Source organism: Ruditapes philippinarum, unplaced genomic scaffold (genome assembly GCF_026571515.1).
Source record: "Ruditapes philippinarum isolate M1 unplaced genomic scaffold, ASM2657151v2 ctg10131_1_1_1_1, whole genome shotgun sequence".
NCBI classification, from domain to species: Eukaryota; Metazoa; Mollusca; class Bivalvia; order Venerida; family Veneridae; genus Ruditapes; species Ruditapes philippinarum.
Genome location: NW_026853952.1, coordinates 47,264 through 73,923, shown reverse-complemented (window position 1 = coordinate 73,923; position 26,660 = coordinate 47,264). Strand labels below are relative to the sequence as shown.

Genomic DNA, 26,660 nt, shown 5'->3' with positions numbered 1-26,660 from the left:
TAACATAAGTTCATAAATTTTACACTGTGAAGAGCAAACGTGCAGCAACAAAACAACAATAACATTTCTTTAACTAGGAAGAGCCATTGAAAGTGTCAATACTTATACATAGCCAAGCACAATTGGTGTCTGCTGTGATACTTTAGTGTTACTTACAAACCCGAAATCCTTTTCATACCACGTTAATGACGTCTTGCATAATATATATCTTTAAAAGTGTCTATCGAAATTAAAATGCTGGCATGATACCAGTCTAATAGATATGATATATCATTTAAACACTTTTCTATTCATAGTCCTTCATTTAACAACTGGATTTTCTCTAACTTCTGAAATCAAATTAACGTTACCGAACCTTATCAAACATTTTTAAAGTGCATCATCGGACTCTCATAGTTTGTTTAGTTTTGTAAGTATCAATTGTTAACAACATTCAAACATAGTTTGTTATTATCATTGTATTTAGATTTTATACAAAATTGGTGTTGCTATAACAGTAAGAAAGTCAAAACATCACGTCCAAAACTTCTTTATCAAAAGCATTGTTAAATGTATTCCCTTTTTGTCTCCAAGAACTAAACGCATTAGACAATGATATAACGAAAGAAGCATTTTCGTTAGAATTGGTACCAAAAATAGTTAACCCTTAAGAGGGAAGTTTGAAAATCTAAATATGTTAAAGATGTTAAAAATATTGAGATTTTAACAAAATCGTAGTTTAAAACAAAACAATAACCCATTAAATAATTGATATTTTGATAAATTTCAATTACGAATAGCGGTTTTTTTAAATTGATGTAACATACAAAATGAATAGAGTTTCGTCTTGTAAACATATAATTCAATATCTGCTCAACTATAATAAATGTAAACACGTTTTTTACCAAATAATTAGTTTACTAAAATATTTTTTAAATCCATTGAATTGAAGGTCTGTAATATAAAGAATTACGTTTTGGGCATAGCAAGAATTGCAACGAAAGAATGCTTTTGTAAATTTGAAACACATTACTCTGTGAAACATGTTTTATATAACAGATAATAAAGTGACCGAGAACAAAAAATATGTAATTCGTTATTTCAAAGTTTAAACTAAATCACTTATAACATTTTTTCAAGTAATACTGTATAGGAATATGGCTAGTTTAAGTCAAAACAGAGTCACAATTACTAATCAAATGTTTCCCGAATCAGTTTGAACTTTCATTAGGAAGACAACCTGTAATAAATGAAATATTAAAAGAGGTTGCCGAGCATTTAGCATCTGTCAAGATGATTAGAAACAGACATAGTTTATATGTGATTTGTTTCTTTCATTTTATTTCTTTATCTTATTTATAACTATTTTACCATTGTTAGATGCAACCTCGTGCAATAACAGTCAATGCCAGAACAGAGCTAGATGAGATAATCTGTTATGACACTATCGTTGTTTATCTATGTCTATCCAAATGGACAGGCAGAAGACTGCAAAGTTGGTGTATCCCTAATGTTGTTCAGTATATTATATCTGCGAAGTTTATGAGTCTAAATATATTTCAGTGATATCAAAAGTGCTCCAAGAAATTAGAAAATGATAGAATTTATATCTCGTTAGATTTACCGGGGTGATAATCTTTTGGCAAGACATAATCTTTGGCAATCAAAGTTTTTCAATTGACCTTGCTGATAAAATATCACTTCAGTGTTGTTATATTGTTCTGGTCCTTCGGGGTCATTAATTCCAGCATTTTTGAGTGTTTAAAACTGTGTACCGCTCAAGCTGGTGCTAGGGGCGCGAGGGATGATGCACTTTTTCAACATTCGTCATGTACAGACTCGATCAAAACGTGAGATCACTTTTACCAATTATTGTTATGATTTTGGCTAAAAATAAACAAAATTTGAAAATGAAAAATTCTGTTATAGTTTTTGTATCGCTTAAGTACGAACTGTACGCCAAGTTTATCAGGTCATATTAAATATATTATGAACAAAACATTCATTGTAATTGATTTTAAAAATCGTCCCATAAGTATCATTAACACGAAATACATCTAATTAACAAGTCACAAAATAACTATAAAAAATAAAGGCCTCAACAGACGATAGGATTTTGCAGTACAACACCAATTAAAACTAAGATGTACTAGCAAATATTTATGTGTGAGGACTAAAAGGGAAACATAGTAGTAAGATGGGGTGAAAATGATATTGAAAACTTCAGTTGTGGTATGTTTGAATCCTGATTATTTATAAAATGTTTTTTTTTAGGGAAACCTGATGGTTCGTACGATGCAGAATTACGGTCTGCATGTAAGTGTTATATTGCTTTGAGAATTGTACATCATATCTCTAATAAGTATTGTACAACTAAATCATACTGTCTGTCGAGGCCTTAACATCTATTCATATTCCCTACCTTTCGAACAAACAAACGACTCTCACGTCACTAACAGTTTAGAACAAAGTTAAAAACGACGACAAGGGTTATTTTTATGTTGATCTCCGTAAAGTCTAACATAAAAATTAATAGGATGAAATAGGAAGAAATATGAGAATCGAAAATCAATTGTGTGAAAAAAGTGTAAACATGTGTATAAAAACAACTATATTAAAGCGAATACATTGTCGTTTATGAATAAATCATCGTGAAAATGTAAGCTAGCAGCGGAAAGAGCGTCTACGTGCCAAATAGATTAAAATATAGACGTGTAGGCATGCATGGCAAACAGATGTAGTATTTTATGATATGTGCCAAGTATATCTTTAACATCAAACATTCATTTTTGATAAAATTATATTGAATGAGTTTTGCCACAACACCAAACCAAATAGTTATCTTTTATTTATTTTTCACAGACATGCATTTTATCATACATTTGATCAAAATAATGTGTAAATAAATCACACGGAGTGTTTCAAAACAAGTATTCGGTATGCATTCACAACTTATAAAAAAACAACTTTTTGGAATAGCATAGCATTTCTATTATGGCGGTATTAACAGTTCAATTTGAAGCTTTCCAGAAAAATGAAAAATTACATATCGAGATTGGTGATAAATAATAAATAGCATAACTTTCCAACATAGAAGTTTATGAAAATTAATGTTATATTAAATAATACATATATTTATAAAATAAGGGAACATACAAGTAAGAACATTCAGACAAAAACAATTCATGTAACATATAGACTTCAAGTAAATTGTATTTAATTACAATGAGTCCTGCTTTAACTTTCAGCAGCATGCCTCTAGATTCATGTTAATTTTCATGCTGATTTTCATGCTAACTTCCAAATGAATTAAATAAATAAAATATTATGAACTGAACCAAGAAAGTAATTACCACATTTCGTACGGTACTTTAAACATACGTAAAGTACAAAAAGGACAATATAAGTAAACAAAAACCCTTAGTGCGAAAGTCATGCAGTAGATATATTTTAAAAATATTGCAAAAATATGTCAATTATCGCACACACATGTATCATGTAAAATATTACTTGAAAGATGAATCATCTTACATCTTTAAAATCTCATATTTTAGGTTTCATTTTCTTGAAATAGTTTAGCTTATCTTGAGGCATGTAGCTTAAAATTATTTGGTTTACGGATCAAATGAATAGTATAATTCATTATTGCTACGTTTGTACATATTTGTTAATTAAGAAGTGTGATAATTGGTATCTATAAATAGATTATTAAATTTTTAAGGAAGTATTTGAGCAGATATAACTACATATAACGTTGGTCTTTATATGGCCTTGACATTCAAAGTGAAATATTTGTATTTTGCTTACTAAATCATAATTATGTTACTTTTAACGGATTTGTTTTATACCTGATCTTTACACAATAACATTTATTGTTGAATAATTTAGATACGTCCGTCGCCTTAGAATGACCTTGACTCTCAAAGTCAAGTTAGTAAATTTAACTTAAAAAGTTCGTTACAGAGGACAAGTTTATTATAAATATAATTATTTCCTTTACATTTACCTTACTTTTAAAAGATTTTAGAATAACAATTGTTCAGGCTTGTTACATAAATTTAATGATTGACATGGCCCACCACTTAGTTTGGGTTATATATTTGACCCTAAACGGTCCTGTTCTCAAGATTCCCGCCCGCTGATTCTAGTTTGCAGTATGCACAAACTGTTGTGACGACAAATCAGTGACATATGTGGATATCCTTGTCCTATGAGAGAACATTTCTAGCTTTACATTTGAAATCATGGGCTCTCAGTACAATTAGTGTACACACATCTAACAACAATTATGTTCATGTTTTAGAATTTTTTTTTATTTCAATGTTGCATGTTTTATTCTGTATCAAAATGCATCATGTGTTTATTGTTAGACATTAAATTTAATTTCTAATAGGGAACGATGATCGACAAATAAATTTGTGTGCCTCTTTTCTAACCAGGGACCTTACACTCGTACACGTTTTCAGGGCATGACCATGCTGTTATTTTCAACATCAGTAAACGGACTAAATAATCGTTTATTTCAAACTCTTCTTTTTATAAAATGAATTTATTTAATCATTTTATTTTAGAGAGCAAAGAAAAATGATATGATTTAAAAAATGGAACACGTGACTCGCATGTAAGATAAACATACCAAGATTTACGATGTGTTTTTATCAACATATCTCCACTTGCAGCAACAAATAAAGCCTATGATAGGATCATTATTATGCCAAAAAGTACAAAAGTAACGTTTGAAACGAACGTTATATAAAAAATTACAAAGTTGAATATGTTTAATCGTATTGCTGCTGATGACAAATACTTATTATTGAATAAGTTAATCTTCATTTTCTTTCAGACTCATATCTGACTGAAAGCTGCAAAAGAATCTTTATATATACGTTCAATTTCATTTTGTATTACATTCTTCTATTGTCAGTGTAGTCGTACCATATTATATTTCTTATTTGTTTTCCACATGTTTGATAGAAATATTACAACTCAAGTGGTACGTTAGTGTGAACTATAACACAGTTTTGAGAGGTCTTACATTATTTTTTGATTAAACAATTATTCTCTTTCATTTTGTTTTGATTTATAACAGCTGCATTTTATCGAGGACATGTACTTAACTGCATGCTCAATTTGTAATTCGTTAGTAAGTGTCTCGTCTTGAGATAGGACGTATAAAAGGTTGATTTTCACATGTTTTATATATTTTCATCGCAAGTTGATTTATTTTCCTCAATTTGATTTGCCAGAAAGAATAGTCTGAAACAAAGGGTTAAATAAATTAAATAAGAAAGCTAAACATTTTCATATTGCTGCTGATGATGACAAAGACTTATTGTCGAAGTAGTTGTTCATATATCATATCTAACTCAAAGCTTCAATGATATCTTTATAAAAACGTTCAGTATCAATACAATTATTTTATTGTCAGTGTAGTCTTAGCATTGACAGAGAGACTTTAAAATTGTAACATCCTATTGCTTTTAAATAAGAAATATGTATTTTTCCGGCTAGTATTCCGGAGCATTCATCTTTCTGAGATTCTGTTTTCAATTATAGGAATAAACAATATTTTGTCTAGCATGCTTTCTCAATTTCACTTAACCTTTTAATTCACATAGACGTGTTATGATGGCTTTGAATTCCCCTATTAGTGAAAACAAATGCTCTATTTAGGCCGCAAACACTGTTTTTCGTTTGCAAAATGTTGTTAAAAAGGACCACTTTTTCAGCGCCTCGCCCCTTTCAAAAAGGTACACCAAGGGGGTGCCAGAGGGGGATGTGCCCCCTTCTGTTTAGGAGTTTGAAGGGTGGCAGTAGCCGCCGCCCCCACCTTATTGCCAAGACAATTTTGGATTTGTAAGAGGCTAAAAATAGTCTCAAGTCGATATTAAGGTTACATGTGACCAATACTGAAAAGCCTTTTACTCTTTCTCAATCCATTGACAGGTTGCATCACTTTGAATTTAAATTAAAGATTGTTACTGTAACAAAGGCTATCGTCAAGTCAACATTTGTGCCAAGTTTGTTGAATATTGAAGCATCCTTTATATTTTCATAGTAATCTTAACTTGTAACAGAAGGCTTTTAATGAAAGCAAAATGCTCATGCAGTAGTGGGTAAATAGAAACATGCACGGAATATTTCATTTACCACTGCCTGAACCTGCCATTTAAAGTGAGCCTGCAATATCTTACATTTTGCCGTAATAGGCAATATTTAAGGTTAAACTTTACATTTTGAGTATCGCATTGTACAAGATGTTTGTAATAAGGACGCGTTTCATTCAAAAGTTTATGAAAACAAATGTTAGTTTAGGACTTCAATTTCTTAAAAAATACTGTCAACACTTTAACAACACTTTAACAAAGATTTACAAAGAAATTGCTTTAACAACAGTAACATCTAAACATGAAAACAATGATTTTCTTATGTTGATGGTTTTTTTTCTACCGATATAAACACTCTTTTTCAAAGATATTATAACCTAGATATATTGGCAAATATAAATTTCAAATTTCACCTTTCTCTAAAAAAGAATAAAACAAGGGGAAGGCATTATGTCGCTTACTTAGTGAAAGCATTTACATGTATATGGGGACAATTTCATTGTTTTATATAACATATAGGAATTGCCTTTTTACGTAATAGTATGTAAAAGAACTCGTAATCTAGTTTTCAGTGTGTTACATTTTAAAGGCAGTGCAAGTTAGGACTAGCCTTATCTGTTGTCATAGCACTTGTCATCATAGTCGCAGTCGGGGTTATGTTGGCATATAAATATCTGAACAATAGAAATAGTTGATACAACGCATCAATCAGCGGTTATGTTCTTGTAAATATTCGGACAAATTGTGAAGTACCCGTCTTGGCTTTTGTTAATATGTTCAGGACATTCGTTTATATAGTGAAGATGATTTTGTTTACATGAACAATGAGGATGTTGGTATTTTTCTATCATGATGATGTATATTTGGTAATACTGGCGTGTCTGAATGTTAATCAACGAAATACACTGCATACTCTACATATTGTTGTATTTCAGCGGTGTACATGACTCTTTATGATCAGAAACACAATGTTTATATTAATTCTTTTCTCATCCCTCCATCGACATTTTGTTTGATTGATTATATTTGAGGTCGATAATAATCAATGTGTATCCTCCTTTTGGTCAAAGTACCGACGTTAGATTGTTACACTTTGCTTTCAGTTATGACCAAGCTTTCATAGCGAGAGGTCCCGCTCTGTTGACTATAAAAATAATATTTTTTTCACAAGAACAAACACAAGACTTTGCGGATAATCTCAAAAATCATTTATCCTGTGTCAAAAAAGAGTTGCAATAGATTCATCGATATTTATCATTTCATATAATGGATTTGTAAGATCTTACCAAGTTTTGACAGGAAGAGCAAAAAAAAAATGCTTCAAACTTTGTGTTTTATTCACAGTTATTTAATAATTTAGATCTTACATAAACTGAACCATCGTACAAAATATTAGTAAAAACATGGGATTTATCTTTAGTCTGGCGTATTCGTTACCATGTTAGGCACAATCCTGTATTTTAAGTGGATACTGTTATTAGTATGAACACATATTTAACAAGTGTCAGTTGAACATTATTTCATTTCCAGGCTTGCATGTTACTTTCTAAAATCTGTTCAAAAAAGTAATACAATACTGTACTATACTATATAGTTATGTATAGTTTAATTATGACCGATCTTTTAAGAAATATGATGTGCATATATTTTCTTTTTGTGTTAATCATTATAGCTGAATCATGTGTCTGTAAACAAAACTTATAGGCAAGTAATAAACGAGTCATACATTATTTATATAAAAAAGTATAATCAGCATATAAACGCATTGTGAATCTTTGAAAAAGTTACTCTAAAATTATTATTTAAAGAAATGTTCATATTTTCAATGCATTCTTACGTAGACATCTAAAATAAAGCTGCCAGTAAGTTTGCAATATATTAATATCGAACCATAACAAAGGTGTGCGTAAACTATCTTTATAATAAAATCTTCATTTTGAACATTAAACATTTAAAAAGTAACTTCGCAAACAGAAGCTAAGAAACTACATTCGTTAATATATATATAATTTTAGATCTCAATAAAAATGTGTCCACCTAAAGGAAGTTTTACATGAAGCACAACATCGCGCAATTTTGAAACATTGAGATATGGTTCTGGACGTACAATGCAAAATTTTTTACTAGATCTGCACTAAATTTATTCAAGAAATAAAAGAAAATAACTTCTGTGTATGTGTCAACAGAAATACATAAGTATAATTGTAATCACTATTTTACAGCCACAAAATGTGACAAAGACAAAATCAATACAGGAAATGATCTGTTACAGGGTATAGTTAGTGTCCAGTCATTTATCAAATAACGTGGGCAATTTACCAATGACATCTATTTGCATCGGCCTGACTTGTCATCATAACCTGTGACAGAATATTTTAGGCTTTGGCATCCAAGTGTGTCCCTAACCTTTGAGGTAGGGATCTAGGTATTGCGCATGATATGTCGTCTTTTTATTGTTGACATTGTGCCAATTTATTATGATGAAAACGTTAATACCGCACACGAAATGTACGTGTTAAGCTTTGGCTCTCAAGTGTGACCTTGACAATGAGGGAACGAGTCTGGCTATTCCATATGACACATGGTCCCATTATTGAGAACATCTGTGCCAAGTATTTCAAAATTCCTTGAAAAATAAATCAACACTATAAACTGCACACTAAATATACCCTATAAAAGACCATGTTAAACTTTGACCTCTTAGTATGGCCTTGGCCTGGGAGGGTCCAGGTGTTGTACGTGACCCATTGTCTTATTATTGTAAACATTTAGACCAGTGTTTCGAAATCCCTTGATGAATGAAAACGTTATGCACTGGAAACACAATATACTCTATAACAGACTATTGTAATATTTATCCTTCAACTGGGACATTGACCTTGGAGGAAGGCAAATTGTTATTGCGCATGACACGTTGTCTTATTATTTTAAATATTTGTGCCAATTAATTTCAAAATCATGGACCCTATTTCTATTATAACAAGGCGGGGACAATAAATAAAAAATAACTTCACCATAAATACACGATAACAATGCTTATTAATGTGTTTTGATAAGTTTACAATAATTTACAATCTACAACAGAGGAAAACATGAAAATCAATAGTTGTTAAAAAAAACACAGTAAAAAAAGAAAGGTATTGCAAATGGATATTGTTATTTTAAAGTTTTAGAAAAAATAAATATATTCTATATAAACATGTTATATTTATTATTTGTTTAATATGACAAACGTAGTAGTAACGAAATGAACTGGAACATCATGAACACAACATTCGAATTGAATTTTTAAATCCTTCAAAACGTGACACCGTTTAGACGGAAACACTGAAACGGTTGAAAGGACGGACGGATGGAATAGCAAAACTATTAGCTTTCCCAGTTTTAGGGGTATAAAAGTGACGTCGATCATATTATCATATTACTGTACGGAGATAACCGTATATAAATCAACATTGAAGTTCTAGTCTAGAGTCCACTTTCTAGCACAGTGGCTACTGAATGTTCCGCAATACAACTGCTTATTCAGTACATTTATTAACATTTTATCTATTTACTTTTATCAAGTATCAGTGTCATTTTAATAATTTGATCATTATTTGTATTACTATCATTTTTGTAATTATCATCAACATATTTTTATCGTTATTATTATCATTATTTTCATCATTATCATCATTATAACAATATTACATTTATAAAACAGTGACTTGCACTCTAAGATGTATAATTCTCTCATTCTCTATAGATATATAAATAATATATATATATATACTCGTATATCCTAATTTAACAGTGACATTTGAAAGAATAGAAAACGATAACCAATCAACCAACATTTAATGTCGAACATCAAGCAAAACCCAGTATCAGAATATGTTGTCTGGCGTGTATTTTTGTTGATTAAATCATATCCAAATAGATTTACGAATTGAGGTGATCAAGCAACCAACACACATATAGTTTCAAATCAATTCAAATATTTGTAAATTGAAATTGTTTTGTGTTATAAGAGAAATTTAGATATATAATCAAGCTTACGGAGGTATTGTTCTTCGACATTAAGAAAGCTGTGACTATATTCGTCGAAACATCATTTTTGATATTTTTAATGAATAATAAGCTTTAAATTGATAATAGTACATGCTACACATTAGTTTGCAGTTTTTCGTTGTGCCTGGAGTTACATATTTTCCGTTGAGATTAACGTATGAACAAAAATTGTACCACCAACCACCATGTTGCACGACAGCACAATTCAAGCTATGTTTGTCCCTGTCAATGTTGTAGGTGGTGAAATGTTGTCCATTGTGGTATGACAATCCATTGTTATTATCACCTGTTTTAGATAAAGAATATTTAGAAATTATATTTTTTTTCAAGTGCTTTTTAAACCTGGTTGACTCCTCAAAATTGAAAAATTTACAAACAAGTCTTACCAAAGTCGGCATAAAACATGTTCATTATTCTTAATTGAGGTCGACGGTAATGTTTATGCGATCTCTGTTTGAAATAGCCAATCACATGGAACCATTATTTTTAGTTTTCTTATAGTTTTAAAATTATAATGTTATTCATCACCTGCGGTTCCGACTCCCTTGTCAATATGTAGAGTATAATAAGGACCATCACTAAGACGAAAGTTCTGGAATGTTTCGTATACATGTTCTCCACCAGCCGCTGTGAGATCTAGTCTTAACTCTGTTTTTCCTTGAGACACCATTTCGTAGATAATTCTAAGACCTGCATGAAAGTAGATTAAAGGTTTTGCATTATAAGAGCGTTCGCTGATACACACTTACATATATGTGTCTATGTCTGACTATGACAAAGACCTGCGAAACATAAAAAATACATTTTATCATTCTTTTTTATAAGAGGTTAATATTATAATTATAATGTGTCGTGCTTCTTTCTTATTGTTAAGGCATATTTATCCTTACATCAATTATTTCTTTTGATTGGCAATGAATCTGTCATATTACATTCATGTATTTGTTAACAAAAATATCGTATTACTTTTGTAGAGATATTATATGAATAAAATAATCACATACATTATTTTAACACTTTGGAAACACTGTGCAGATGAAGATTTTACTGCAAGTAGAAATTGGCGGTTGTTAATTACTTCACGGCTTTTAACATACCGGTCTCAGGCGTATTTCGTAACATATGTTATTTTAGTTTTTGTTTAAGAATTTATAATGCTTTGTCAAAAATGTGACAGATATTAACAAGTATGTGATTACGTTAAAGGACATACTAATTTGTATCAACTGTTCAATGATAAATCGTCACAGATGTAAAAATCAAATCCAAGATTTTGCTATGTTTATAAATGATAGTGTTTTAAAGTGTACGTTCTCTTACACTTATAAAAGTTTTACGAAAGCCTCATGACATTAATCGTAATTATGTATAAACTAGTGCAATAAGTAGTAATATTGCATTTATGCACATCATCTGAATAAATTTTTGTTTTCATAAATAGAAATAGCTGCTGTGTAATCGAAGAGTTATGTACAACTGCAAATCAAAGGCCATGATACATTGTTATAAATATGTTATTCTACAATTATAAAGACAGATAAGCTAAACTACACGGTAAATGGTAAATAAGCCAAAAGACCATTGATAGACCATTGATATGTTAAATTTCCAGAAAAAGCTTTCTTTGTAGCGCTTTTGTTCATTTTTATCAAAGTAAGGATAATGCTCTGGTCACGTGTAAAGGGTATTATATATCATTTACCATTTAACTTGGCTTATCTTTTCCCATAATTGTTTAAGTATTATTACATATCTATAACATGGTAAACGAGTGTTGCAGTGTAATCAAAGAGTTATGTAAAAGTGCTTATCAAAGGTCGTGTTACATTGAGGAGTGATACGATTATTTCATGAATTTTTTGTATTGCATGAACATTATAAAATTGCCATTTGATGACGCACAGGCAAGTTAATTTCCATTTAATCTTAGGTAAAGTTATAAATAATAAAAGTTCTGGATTAGATAGGATCACATCAATTCTTAAATATATATTTCAAAACATGTGGGAGTAGTTGATAATTAACACATATCTTACAACTTTGGTCAAAGTACAATATGTCCATACAAATCGGAGTCTTTTCTCTCACCGATCAATTATTTGGCCGTTTATGTAACTTTAACAATTCATAAAACATTTCCTGATCTTATTCATAAATGATAATATAATTTGACTAAAGAAATAAAAAACTGCCGAAAGTTAAGCCGGTTTTATGTCCATTTTATTATCATTGTTGGTGTGTCTTTTTTATTTGACTTGGTGTTGATTTTTGAAAAGTTTTAGAATGATGAAAGACCATTTGATTTACTCCAGAAAACGTACTCATGGTAATTATAGAGGTACTTAAATACATTGTATACGTATTCCGATTTAAATTTTTGTGTTTAAGAACATCAAGGTTTTACTTATTTTCTCGATGAAAAAGGCGATAAATATAGTTCGACTTTTTAAATATATTTTTTATTAAGTATCTATCATATCAAGAGATAAATGTTGTGCAGGAGTATTGATTACTGATCATTTCCAAATTTCAACAATAAGTTCGCTATTCAAACCATAGCTTAGGCACAATAACATGAGAAAAAGACCAAGCATTATCCAAACAGAAGAACATTAAAATGTACAACTTGAAAATTTAGATTTTTTCATACCATGTGAGTTACGTCCTTTCATCATATGTAAACTATACAATTATATTTGCGATATTTTTTTCGGCTAATGGTACCTTGACGGAAAAGATCTACATGAGTTTTATGAACCTATGTTTATAAGTAGGCTTATTCTAAGAAAGCTTCTCTTTTATGTATTATTTAAGTAATGGAAAATATTGACACACTTTGTTTCCAATCATGTATATTGTAACGGTGACGCAACCATACTCACATGTATGTATGATTAATATACAGGTTACTATATATAGTAACAAAATTGCCTATGATTTTAACTAATAATGAGTGTCACGTGACGATTGTTTGTTTTCCGATCGGGACCAAAAATCCATAATCACAATCAAACTGCTGAGCCACGAACGTACTTAAATTGAATAAATTATGCCATATTTCACGTCATCAAAACAAATAACTGTAGGATGGAAGTAGATTTTTCATGATGCAAACTTTGGCTAATTTGTACTGAAATGAAATTTAAAAAATAAGCCAATTTGTAACGAGAAAATAAAATTTCTTTCTTGATTCTAGTTGACATTGTTTATATTAAAAATTTAGGGAAACAACTTTGTATCAGTTAACTAAGTAATCAATTAAACAATGACACGAATTAACGGCATCAATATTGATCTAAGTAATTAAAACTGTAGATCTATTAAGCGTATAAAAGACATTAAAGGTGCATTATGCCTTAGACATGGTATCATTTTCATTTCTCAAAAATTGTATATCTTGTAACAGTTTCGAAACATATATTCATTTGGTTTATACAATATCAATCTTTTGCATCATTATTTCTGATGGCAATTAGTATAATTAAAGTGAATTAGTATTCTGTGTCAAAAAACAACGTTGTGTACATGTTCCTGCCTTTATTACACAATTCTGCATGTTAAGCGCTACTTTTTCAATTGTAAAATAAATGTAACATATTTTAATCAATGATTTAAACATTATTAAACATACGTTTGACATTCCGTAAGAGTTTCACATATAGATTTCAAATGCATAATGTGCCTTTAATACACGTCAAACACGGGCGGGAAGGTGATTATCGGCCTAGACATGATCTCAATACTATTTATCAGATAAAAGTATAAACAAACTAAATCCCCTGTTGCGGATAAACTTTGATTGTATGAACCATAGAAAATACCTGTGAACAAGTCATTTATGAAACGGTTAATTCAATACAACCCTACATAACCAAAATTCGCCGTCTAAAGAACCAAAGCCGTTTTCGTATTCTCTGAAGTTCCTGTAGAAATCAACACTTCCATTGAATCGATATTGAAAAACCTAAATGGATAATTATTTGTTAATATATTATAATTATCAAAGCGGGATGCTTTATGGGAAAATCTGTTTAGTCAATACCAAATATATGTAAGACATACAGTAAACTCCGCTTATAACGAACTCATTTGGGACATCTAAAATCTGTTCCTAAATATCCGGACTTCCTTGGGAGCATGTAGCGAATTAGTTCCTTGTATCAGGAGTTTTATAGCGAACAGACTTACATGTAAAACAAACTAATTGGAATTTGAATCCTTTGCCATTTAGGTGGTACACGATTTCTTATAAAATATCTTATTTTGTTTCTAAACTCGGTGTTTTTCGTTTTCTTTCCATGATTAAGAATAAACAAGGTTTTTTTCTTCACTTAATATTAAATAGTTTCTATTATTTTTTAAGGGTAACTTTTACTTATGAAAGATATAGATTTCTTTTCATTTCAATCAAGCGTACTTTGTAGTTTTCAATGGATTAGCAAGACACATAGCATGCGTGATTATATTAAAAACCAATTATAAATGATCATAATTATTTTACTCGAGAAAAACTATTAAATAAAAGAAATGATAGAATAAAAGGAATAACAGTCTCAATTTGATGACAAGAACTCATGCTTAAAATCTCCTGAAAAGAAAACTATAACGTACTGCTATACAAATTCATTTTTCACAGCTGTAATCAAAGTGCATACATCGATAAATGGTTCGTAAATTTCGGTCGAGTTTTAGTCCGTGCAAGTGAAAACAAAAGTTGAAAATGCGGGATCTATTTACAGATAGCCATATATGGGAGTTCGTTTTAAAACTGTAATTTTCTGTTCTTTCTAAATTTGGACTAAGAAAACAGTTTCTTAAAGGCGATAATTATCTATAACTGTGTTCGCTATAACCATAAAATTTTACATTTATTAAATAAAGAAAGGCACATTTCGGGTCCAAAAAATGTTCCGTATAACCGGAAGTTCGTTATAACCTTGTTAGCTGTAAAGTTTATCTATATTTTCAAAAGCAATGCTTTAATTTTGCAAATGTAAATGAAGAAAAGTTATCTTTATAAAAAAGGAACGAGAACGGAGTATTAGTCGCACCAGCTCAGTAAAGGTCATATGATGATTTGCCAGCTTTATTAGTAGCGGAAGACCGTGCATTATTTCAGGCACAAGTGGGCTCTTGAGGATTAATACCGACGTTCTGAAAGCTAGCCTGATAGCTTCCTCGCATGAATCAAAAGTCCCTTGCGAATTCGAACCTACAACTGTGAGGAACCAGTAGTTTGAAGTAAACAACTTTAACCACTCGGCCATTGACATCCTGTCATCAAAGATCTTTATCTTACCATCTAAATGCACAGAGACTCAAAACAAACAAACCGTCCATCCTCCCGTATCTGTATCAAAGTCACAATACACAGGTATAACTCGACTTGTGTTCCAAAGACGTACGTTATAAATTCCACTTTGTTGTTTGCCTCTACGCTTCTTGATGGCATAGCAATCCTCATCTGAAATAATCATCTTTAAATAAATTATATATCTCTTTTACAATTATTACTTTTATCATTGCTACATACCTCTTCTGCTTGAATGAAAACGGTAAAACATGCTTGGTTGGATTGAGAGTTGAAGATGAAGTAATATCATTAGAAATAAAATGAAAATTCAGCAATTTGGCTGGCTATTTTTTTTCAGATTATTAAATATTATTTTACAGCGCATGTTGTAAAATAATTTTGGAGTGATCTGCAATAAATTATACTGTTCTATCATAATAAGTATCTATTTTGGTGATGACTTGTTTCACCTTGTTGTGTCTCAGTTTTTGTTGCATTACATTGATATCCATCGCTAAGTAATGGTTTCAACACATTTGTTGTTGTTCGAGAAACATTGCTTTAGGCGAAATATATCAACTATACTTTAAACACGGCAAATAACATTTAAAGTATAAAAATGGCTGGTTCTTACCTAAACATATGTCATTATAACACAGTTTAACGTCATAATTTTGCCCAATGCAATGTTCTCCAGCATTTGCAGGAGTTGGATTTGTACACGACCGAACACGACTTTGAAGTCCTACGCCACAGGTTACCGAGCATTTCCCCCATTGCATCCAATCACTCCAGCCGCCATTTACTTTAAAATACAGGATTTTGTAAACGACAAGCTATAGTCCACCCACTGCCCCACATTGACTTGATCATAAACAAATTGTATACATAAATTTTGCAAAAGTCTGAAATTCTAATCACATGTGAATATGTGTATCGGTTATAATGGATCATTTAAAAGTTTTATTGTAAGCAGATCATGGTAAAACATGTGACCTGAACAAGAAAGCAACGGCTAAAAGTAAATGAAATGTATTTACATTAAAGAGTTTAAAGGATATGGAAATGTGCGTCACGGAGAGCTGCTTATTAAATTAAAATCAAATCAGAAAATAATCTCAATATACTTATTCTTTATGACTTTAACAGGTATTATACCAAGTTAGAATAAAGAAACGATCAAAATGGTTATACTTAAATATCACACATGTAACTTTTATATTTCTGTTAAAAACTTTTCACGTACATCACTTCGGCATTTAAATATTTGTCTGTTTCTTACCGATTAAACAGTCACTAGGGGCATTATATATAATGAGTCAAAATAAAACAGAATTATCCATAATTACAGGGAAAATTGATAATTCATTGCCAATGAACACTCAAATACCTAGGGAATGTTAAACATTCATTTTTGTTTTATTTTTCAAGTAGTTAAGAATGAACAATATCATGAATGAAATATTGATTTCCAAATAAATATGTAACTTTATGACATAAAATGAAATAAATTATTACAAATACGAGAAACTTATTATGATCAAGCAAAGAACATTCAATATTTTACTTGCACAAGATCCAGTGTTACAAAATGTATCTTCGATATTGTTTCCAAAACAGTGATCTCCGATACGGTCTGGAGTTGGATTGGTACAAGACCGTTTTCGACTCTGCATTCCTATACCGCATGTTGCTGAACATTCTCCCCAGACATCCCATGAACTCCAGCCACCATGCACTATTAAATAATTGTTAAGAGTCTATCAGAACTGTACTAATTTAGATTCCTTACATTTTCGTTCTACAATTTTTTTAAACAACTCGTTGTGAAATCACATTGTATCAATAAAAATACTACTACTACTACTACTACTACTACTACTACTACTACTACTAATAATAATAATAATAATAATAATAGTAGTAGTATTCATAATAAGAAGGATAATAATTAATCTCTTATATATATAAAACTTAACTAACAAATAGGCTTTTTAACAGATTGCATTTAAGGAAAACAATTAATATGTAAAAGTGGCCGTTTAGTTATATGTATATAGTAAGCAGAAGTAAAATATCGTCTGCATATCCTGAATTAAGGGTGCCAGCGCAATGTCGTAGAACGTCAATCTGTTCACGGTGTATTAAAACAAATAGCTATTCTTACGAACCAAATATTACAATGAAATATTAAATAAATAAGTATTCTTCCGAACCAAATTTTACAATAAAATATTATATAAGTATAGGTTAAAGTTTATAAGTACGTACTAACAAAAATAAATTGGTGAAGTGCATTCATTCATTCATTCAAATGTATGTTCACACCCCAAAATCTTGTGAAAACATTATGATCACTGGTCATAAATTACTTAACATGTTACATAACAAAAGTTCAGATCGATCAATTAAGTTTTATTACCCTTTAATCAGATTGAGATTCCATTGCATGGTGTGAAAAACACAAATGACCCTCTTTGGATATATCACACAAAAAATAAATAAAATGTTGATCATTTAGCCGTAATTATCTATTTCGCTTTAGTTTTAAAATGAATAACACTTTGAGAATGTTGTAGGATACTAATATTTAACTCGATGTGCAGATACAGTAAGAAATTCATTCATTCATTCATTCATTCATGCATTCATGCATTCATTCGTTCATTCATTCATTCATTCAATGGATGATTACCGTATCGATCACTTGAATGTAAAATTGGGCGGGGTTTAGCTTATACAGTCCTTATTTTCAATTACCAATGAATAAAGGGATACTTATGCTGCTGCTGATGATGATGATGATGATAATGATGTAGCTGTTGTGTATACATGTATTCATAATGCATTTTAGATTGGTATTGACACATATATGTTATACATGTATATGTATTTCAATCAATGTCTTACATTAAAATGTTTGAGGCTGCACTATGTACACAAGTCGATCAGTAATAACTATAATGTTTTAATTTATAGTGTTATTAAGAAAAATGCCTCGTCGTCAAAAAATGGGGAGATTACGACAACTTAACTCCTTTACAGCAGAACTCCTTTACTGCAGCAACCCTTTAATGAAGAACGACAGCTTCCGATAATCTGGCTTATTTGTTAAGCCGCTTTATATTTTATCGACAACATATAAGAATACACATTAAGGCATATAACTTAACGGACCCCTGTAGCGTTGAATGCCATATATATCGAACACTCGTAGACGCTGTCTTTATCTGATCGCGATCATTCAGGCGCTTTAACTACCTTACTCTTGACAATCATAAATATCAGGCATCCGAAGGTGCTGTCTTAATCTGATCGGGGTCATAAGGCGCTTTGACCGCATTACCTCGATCAGAACAAGCGTCTACAAGATAAAGAATCAAGTTTAACATTTCAAAGTTATCTCTTGAAATACAAATGACCAAAATTGCGGAATTGCATTGTTAGAAATAAAGTCGCAACTTTTCGGCCCTATTCGTCAGTCTTCGAATAGGGATCTCGTCGAATATCAAGAATATACAGAATGGATACGGTGTTTCGGTTTAACCTATGATAAGACACTAAACGTGTAAACAAATTTTAATTAATTGCTTGGAGTCGTTGACATTTTTTTAAAATATATTAAGTAAAATACCATCTAAAATAAGTAAATTCATAGAAAAAATAAAACACTTCTAACTGAAATAGATGACTGGACTAAAGCATACGGTTTCACAATAAAATATACCAAAAAGCAAATTATATTTATAGAAAAACAAAGAAATCTTAGCGAAAACATCCAAATTTTCATTGAACTTAATACAAGTATCCGGCGAAATTACTAGGAATGAAATTTGATAAAACTTGAACATGGAAAAATCATATCGATGATTTAATAACGCGATGCTAGAAATATCACAATATAATGCGATCAATTAAAAGAAAAGAATGGGGGCGGTGGCTGACAAAAAATGCCTATACATACTTTATGAAGCACTTTTACATTGAAAAATTAATAACGGATGTAATATTTACTAAAAAAAACTCTCATAGTAATTACGGGCGCTTACCTAGCTACACACACTGAACAACTACATATAGAAATGAATACGCTGAAATAAGATGTTAAGCGTGAAAAATGCACACTTAAATATTAGACCGTGCAAAAAGCAAAGTCTATAACTTGCAAATTAATAAAAAAAATAGGTGAGGATCCATTCTTTTATAAAGATGGCAAGAAAACACTGTCTCCAGATTAATACAAAAAATGAAAAACAATAATCGATATATCCCCTTTATATCCCCAGTGCAAGATGCATAATACATGCTTTTTGATAAAGGTTATATTGACCAGTATGAATTTAAATTATCTCTGAAATACTTCTTACTTCAGAACACACATACTTTCTATTTTCATATATTTTTTTTATATTTTTAAAACCTCTTTATATATTTCTGATCATATTCAGAGTGTTGCCTTTTGTATATAATATTATTCAAATGCATGTATTTATGTTTTACTGTACATATTTAAATGTTATTTTCAAAGGATATTTAGCGTGAAAATATTAATGGATAAACTCTATTGTGCTATTTTTATTTTCTTTTTAACAAAAAATACCATCGGAAAATGATATGATATATACCTTAACATTAAGCTTTTATTTCCACAGTATGTCAAGAAAGTTTAGTCTTTCCTTTTAACTTATAAATATATTAGAACTATATCATCAGATGTATAATATTATTATTGTGCGATTAAGGATTACCCAAAAATAAACATCGTAATCATAATTGTGCGGCCGAAAAATGATAAAATACTTTTACAAACAAATGAATAAATGTGCATGATGATTTTCTTTTAAACACAAATATTTATAAACATAATCATTTTCTAAAATGTCTAATACTTGTTACATTACCTGGACATAATTTGAGTTGACATGTCTTAAGTTCGGTTCCATTCCCCGGACAATCAATGCCTCCGTTTTGTGGTGCTGGGTTTGTACAAGTCCGATGTCGTAACAAATAGCCTGATCCACAAGTGACGTCACATGATGTCCATGATGACCATGGAGCCCAATTTCCGTCCACTGCGTGTAAAAATAAGTTTATTGTCAACATTGATTAATGAATTTTTTTTGGAAATGTTGATTATTTCTTAACATATCACTAGGAAGTAAACAAGCATGTGCATTTTAACAAGATTTTTCAAGGTTTTGTTGAGAAAAAAACATTGAAAACATTTTTATTTACAAATATGATTATGTAATTAGGTGACTTTATAACTATGTCAACGAATAAAGCATGAGGCTTTATCAAAATTTTATAAAAGTTAAAAAATAAGTTAGACCGGGATTTTTAAACGTTTGCATACTTTGTTTTCAATGAATATAGTTGTCACCAGTGACGTAAAACCTAAATAATAATCAAATAAACAATATAAATTAACCCTATATTGAGAACATTCTCTGCATCTTTTTTTTTTTTTTTTTTTTTTTTTTTTTTTTAAAATTATACGACTTTCTAGCTTTAGTTTTCAAACAAAAATAAAACAAAATGTGGAACCAACTTGGAAATATGTAAATTGGGCTGGTTAAAATTACAACAAAATAAAGACGTTGTTGAAACTTTTGTTTCAGTCCGATTAAAGATTACATACCGAGGTCACAAAGATTGCAATATTGTGGACATATTTTCTTTGCTTGACTAGTAACCTCACAAATATCAAACATCGAGTTCCATTTAGCACAATCAACTGACTTGTCGTCTTGACAAAGGGAGGCTAAAACAAGTAAAAAATCATCATTAAATTGTTGCATACAACTGCATACATAAAGTATTTGATCAAAATATTTGTTGTCAAATACCCTTTATAATGTAACTGTACATGTTAAACAATTGCTCAGGAAAATTGAACAAAAAAAGAAAACAAATGGAAAACACGGTATGCGACTACCAGAAAACAGTTGTTCCCGTATCTATTTTACTTTAAATTTGTGCAGCAAATCCATCATGGCATCACCATACACTAAAACAAACTTTATTTTCTGTTAAGTTAAATATTGTTTTACAACGATATATATTACCAATTTTTACCAAAGCTTGTGTCATATAAATTTATTAGGTTGGCATGAGGTAGCTATCTGTAACGAATAAGTATTTATACTATTTAAATTGTTTAATCATTTATGCAGTTTGATTGCTGAACTTGCTGAAATTGTTATATCTAAGATAACGTTTCAAACTATAAACTAATAAAGAAAGGCGCTTACGAGGAGGATAAGTACATAGATTTCCGTTACATTTATCCTTCGAGCAACATTCGTAACAAAAACTCGACTTATCAACGCTCATTTTTGCAATTTCGGAGTCATTTTGACGCGTTGCATATCTGCCACAACTCTGGAAAAAATAATTAATTAAATGCAATTTTCAAACAATACAACAACTGAAATGGGTTTTTTTAAGATCTAGTAAGTAAAACAGATAGACGATCACAAAGTTATATGTGTTGAACATTAAATAAGATAATAAAAAGCATATTGTATTCAAAAGCCCAAATAACACCTCTTGTCAAAACCGAATAACGTTTTGATTTCCAGTTTTTAATTTTCGGAATTTGCTGGCACCGATATGCTGATAATGTGAAAATACGTTAAAGATGTTATCTATTTATTGTATGAAAGTGAAAATTTTCTATCACAAAAAGTCTCTTTTTTACCTCTTTGTCAATGCATCCCATGTCATACTGAACCTGACTATTATATTCTCGTCTTTGAAAACAAACCTTTGAATAAATAATTGAAATCTAAAAACTACAATCTTTCAATGAAGTAATTAGTAGATATCAGAACTTACTACATAATATATCAAATTATATCAGAAATTGCTAATACTTTAGCAAATAAGGAACTATTTGTTCATATATGGTAATCTTTTAATTAATTATTTAATTAATTGATTAATTAATAGTTAATGTGTTGTTTTTTTATTATTTATTTATTAATTGTTGCTAATCAACACGGACACTATTGCATGGTTGCAAATAGAAGGGCATATAAACATTACAATTAAGAAATATTCGTTACTTCTGCACATTTTTGTGTGATGGTATAATTGAATTCTGGTATCGTACCTGACCTTTCTCGCATTTTTCCACTGATTTACATTCGCGTAAATTTACAGCTTCAGTAAAACTGAAACAGTCCAAGGAATCTAAAAAAAATAACAATCAAGCGTTTTATAAAGATTATAAAATATTATAAAAATGAAAATAAATGGTACTGATTATGTCAGTCTAAGACAATACGCAGATGGTACTGACTTTAATCTTTAAAGAAGAAGCCAATTTCTTTGTGTTTATGCCATGCATTTGAATAACTATATAGATACAATTGCAATAAAACTGGATATGAATTGTTCTTTAAAAAGAACGTGTGAACATAATATAGTTATGGCCCACTATCAAATATTAAATCTTTTATTTTGATATCTTTTAACGAAGTTAAGTTTCAAACTGCATAGGGATTTAAGAAGATACGGTGCCTGTTATTGTTAAAATTGTTCTATTCACGCATTGTTAAAATATTTAAAATGCACTTAATGCAAAGAATAAAGATGTTACATACGTGACCCACTGATGGCAGATACAGCGAAGATGAATACCCAACCTGTATAAACAACCGAGGGTGTTTACTTTTGTTTCAAGATGATAGTTTAGATAAATTATCATTGCAAATGTACAAGTAGAAAAAAAACAACATTTTTTTTATCTTTTTAACTTTAAATTAACCCGTCTTCGTGTTTATTGTATTGATGGAGGCACAATCTTTTCAACAATGTAAATATTTTGAATGCAACCAAGCTGATTTAAGTTTGTCAGGCGATGTTGAATGTGGTGCGACTGTTGGAATATTGTTTTTTTTGTTTACACGATTATATAATCATTTTGAATCATGCTATTTTACAAATGAATGTTTACAAATGAAATTTGCATATTTGTAATAAATTAGGCTTCATTCTTTTAGTTTGTAAAGATGTTTACTTCATTATTTTCTAACAGACAGACCTGTGAATGAAAGAATATATATTACGAGAGAGAGAGAGTTGCCATAAATCAAATAATAGCTAAACATCAAATGAATACATGCACTGATAAGTACAATTAAGATATCAAATGGATGTAAAAATATCGAATTAAACCTTTTATAATTTTACTTTGCTTAAAACATTATCTACTGAAAAAATATATATGTCGAAATGGAATACTTCATAAAGGAAAATATTACTTGCCTGCGTAAAATAAAGCGGACGGTACAGACAAAGTCTAAATTATAGATAGGTTCTGGGGAATTTGATCTCACAACCTTACAAAAAAATACAATTTTGTTAATTTCTTCTGATCTATGCAAACTATTAATTTATGTTTTGTTTTATGTATTTTCTAATATTTTGTTATTAAATATGAATACCATGTGATAAGAATGAGGCGAAATATTTTTTTTAAACAAAGTTTTATAATGAATTTACTTCTAATCATTTAAATGTGTTTAATGTGTAATATGTTTTCTATAGATTTTTCACACTCTATCTTGATACTTTCGAACGTCAAGATAGAGGTAACTAGGATCTACGGATTGATTTTATAGAGACTCGTTAATTTTTATATTTTGACAACCTCAAGCTTATACTTAGATACGACGATCACATATTTTGCTACTATTCTATTTGTGCTAGTGAATATATACAGATATCACATGTTATTGTATTAAGTAAATTTATAATAAAGTGCATTGATTTTATATAAAAATAGAATATTTGTATGCTAACATTAACTTCGGATGAATTGTAGCAGATAATAATGTTAAATATCTATCATGAACTTAACTGCTGATTTCTTTAAACATGCATTTATTTTATGTTAATATGTTGATTAATTGTAAATATATTGTCCTCATGGGTATTTGACCTTCTGGAATTTACTTGAATGGCTATGAATATTTTATTAACATCCAGATAACATTTAAATAATATATTAGTGTCTGGTGGCATAAAGCTAAATTGTTAATTGAATTAAAAAAACATGTTTAGATATTGGTCCATCGGAAGATTAAGAAACATAAACAATTTCTATAAGGTTAATACATAAAATAACAGTTCACGTTATATTAATTTGCTGTATTCAGAGCTTTAATGTAGTATAAAAATAATAAAATACCGAATAAAAGATGGTTTAAGGGTCTACGTAAAACATTCTGAATATAAATATAATCATTGACATTTTTCTTTAAATATAAAACAAACGTCATATCAAGATAAAGGTAAATTAAAAACAAATTTTGATAACTTACAATACATAGTCCTACTCTCTAAACGCTCATCACAAACTATCAAATTAGGCGGAAGAAGGAATATATAAATACTGGTGAAACGCTTTTGTTATTATGTTAACCATTGAATGACACTGTTAAAAATAGCTTGCACACATTTTGTACTTATCCTATTACCTAATAAAGTATAGGTTCCTTACTTTCTTAAATATCAATCTTAGCAATGAAGGTTCCATGTTATTTTGTAATGTTAATTTCCCATAGGCCTCTGGGAGTTATTCTTACCGTTAATTCAAGTGTACCACGTGACCAAGAAATTTATACTGCTACAGGGGTAACAGTACTTTTTAACAGTATAAAATCTGGACACGAGGTCTTTTTTCTAAATAAAATAAAATTGCCTCCGTTTTGTTCTCGATTCATTGTTGTTGTTTTTTTTTCGAAGTTTACCACAATAAGGCATCACTAAAGTTACTATGAACACCAATAAATTTAGTTGCTTGCATCCTTGAGTGCTTTTCGGGTTTTCAATATTTTTTTGTTGAATAGTTTAAAAGTAAACATCCGTATTCATCGAAAGTAATTGCAATGTAATTAGTATGTGTCAAACTGGAACATTCAGACGAGTAAAGGAGTACTTAACAATTTTATTTTAATCAGTGAAACATTACAGATATGCTGGACAGACATAGGATATCATCGTTATTTTGAATACACATTGGTCAAAAACCATTCGAAGAATATTCTGGATACAGGAGGATCAGATTTCACTGATCATAACCGTATAAATGGGTTTGTGTTTTGTTTTCTAAATAAAACACAGCTTATTGTAATTTTATGACTGGTAGATATCATCATTGCTTAAAGAATAAAAAAAAACATCTCAAGTAGGCCTACTGTACAGTACACTTAAAATTTAAAAGGTATTGACAGTTTAGTTAGTGTTACTCTTGGTTTATTTTTGTTACAGTTACATTTAGTTGACAATTTCATATGACAACAGTATTTGTTCGGGGCAATAAAACAAATAACAAATGGGTTTGTGAGTTACAGTAAAAATATCATCCCTTGTAAAAAAACTGTTACCCGAGGTGTAACAGTTTTTTTTGTCGGGATGATATTTTTGTTGTTACCCACAAACCCATGTGTTATTTATATAATAACACCCGTATTTGCACGTTATTATGCGAATGTTTCTAAAGTCAAGTTATTCATCATGTTCATGTTTATAAGCTGAATTCTATTTAAGTCAGTGATAGGGGTCATAAATGGTAGCTTTCATTTACCACTATTGTCACTGAACAGTCTTTATTAAAACGAGGCTTTTACATTTTCAATTATTTCTTTTGATCACTCCATTTATGATCATTTCAGGACATCATAACTATGTCACAATAAATATTCAAGAACATTTGCGAATGTTGTTTGTCAGGGATGAATGAATCCAATTGAACTAGATAAGTGATGAATTAACTCTTTGAAAAGATATGATGACTTCACTATTAAGATAGTCAGTCACGAGACAAGCATAGTTCATACATTTTGACAAAAATACTTAAATATGTAAAACAAATGGTAGGTCATAGGATCATGTAAATGCATATTATGCCTCAGAAACAAGTGAATCTTTACCTCATTGGACTTGAGTTCTAGTTTATAAGTTTATAATATTGTTTTGGAGCATGTTAGATACTGATAAGTTTAAGGAAGTAGAGCTTTATTTGAAATTATTTTCAGAAAAGTAGTAAATGTAAACAAAGTGATATTTTGACTTCCATACGAAATACTGATACTTTCTGTATTAATTGCTAGTATGCAACAGAAAAACAAGATGGTCCTGATAATTGGCCAATGAATTAGTCTTTGGAAACTATAAGAATGTACCAAAAATAAAAGGCTTCTGAAAAATAAAAGCTG

General features: G+C 29.9%; 1 protein-coding gene and 1 long non-coding RNA gene across 2 annotated transcripts; both read right to left on the bottom strand.

Moving 5' to 3' along the window:
* Positions 1 to 9,868: 9,868 nt before the first annotated feature.
* LOC132738488 (angiopoietin-related protein 2-like) lies at positions 9,869 to 20,535 on the bottom strand. Its single transcript, XM_060725991.1, has 7 exons — positions 20,334 to 20,535; positions 17,000 to 17,170; positions 16,067 to 16,237; positions 15,473 to 15,603; positions 14,007 to 14,103; positions 10,668 to 10,829; positions 9,869 to 10,425 (listed from the first exon to the last, which is right to left on the bottom strand). The coding sequence occupies exons 1-7, from the start codon at positions 20,533 to 20,535 to the stop codon at positions 10,163 to 10,165; spliced, it is 1,197 nt and encodes a 398-aa protein (XP_060581974.1). The 3' UTR covers positions 9,869 to 10,162.
* Positions 20,536 to 22,523: 1,988 nt separating this feature from the next.
* On the bottom strand, positions 22,524 to 24,792 carry LOC132738486 (uncharacterized). The gene is made up of 3 exons (XR_009626881.1): positions 24,765 to 24,792; positions 23,043 to 23,084; positions 22,524 to 22,629 (listed from the first exon to the last, which is right to left on the bottom strand). It is a non-coding gene; the product is annotated as an uncharacterized LOC132738486 (long non-coding RNA).
* Between the last annotated feature and the right edge of the window lie 1,868 nt (positions 24,793 to 26,660).

Excerpts from the sequence above, each read along its gene's own strand:
- LOC132738488 (XM_060725991.1), bottom strand. The coding sequence starts at position 20,535 with ATGTTGACAATAAACTTATTTTTACACGCAGTGGACGGAAATTGGGCT. Across the intron at positions 10,830-14,006 it reads AGACGGCGAATTTTGGTTAT|GTCTTAGAATTATCTACGAA; the intron begins GTAGGGTTGTAT and ends ACTTTCATGCAG. Across the intron at positions 10,426-10,667 it reads CAAGGGAGTCGGAACCGCAG|GTGATAATAACAATGGATTG; the intron begins GTGATGAATAAC and ends TATCTAAAACAG.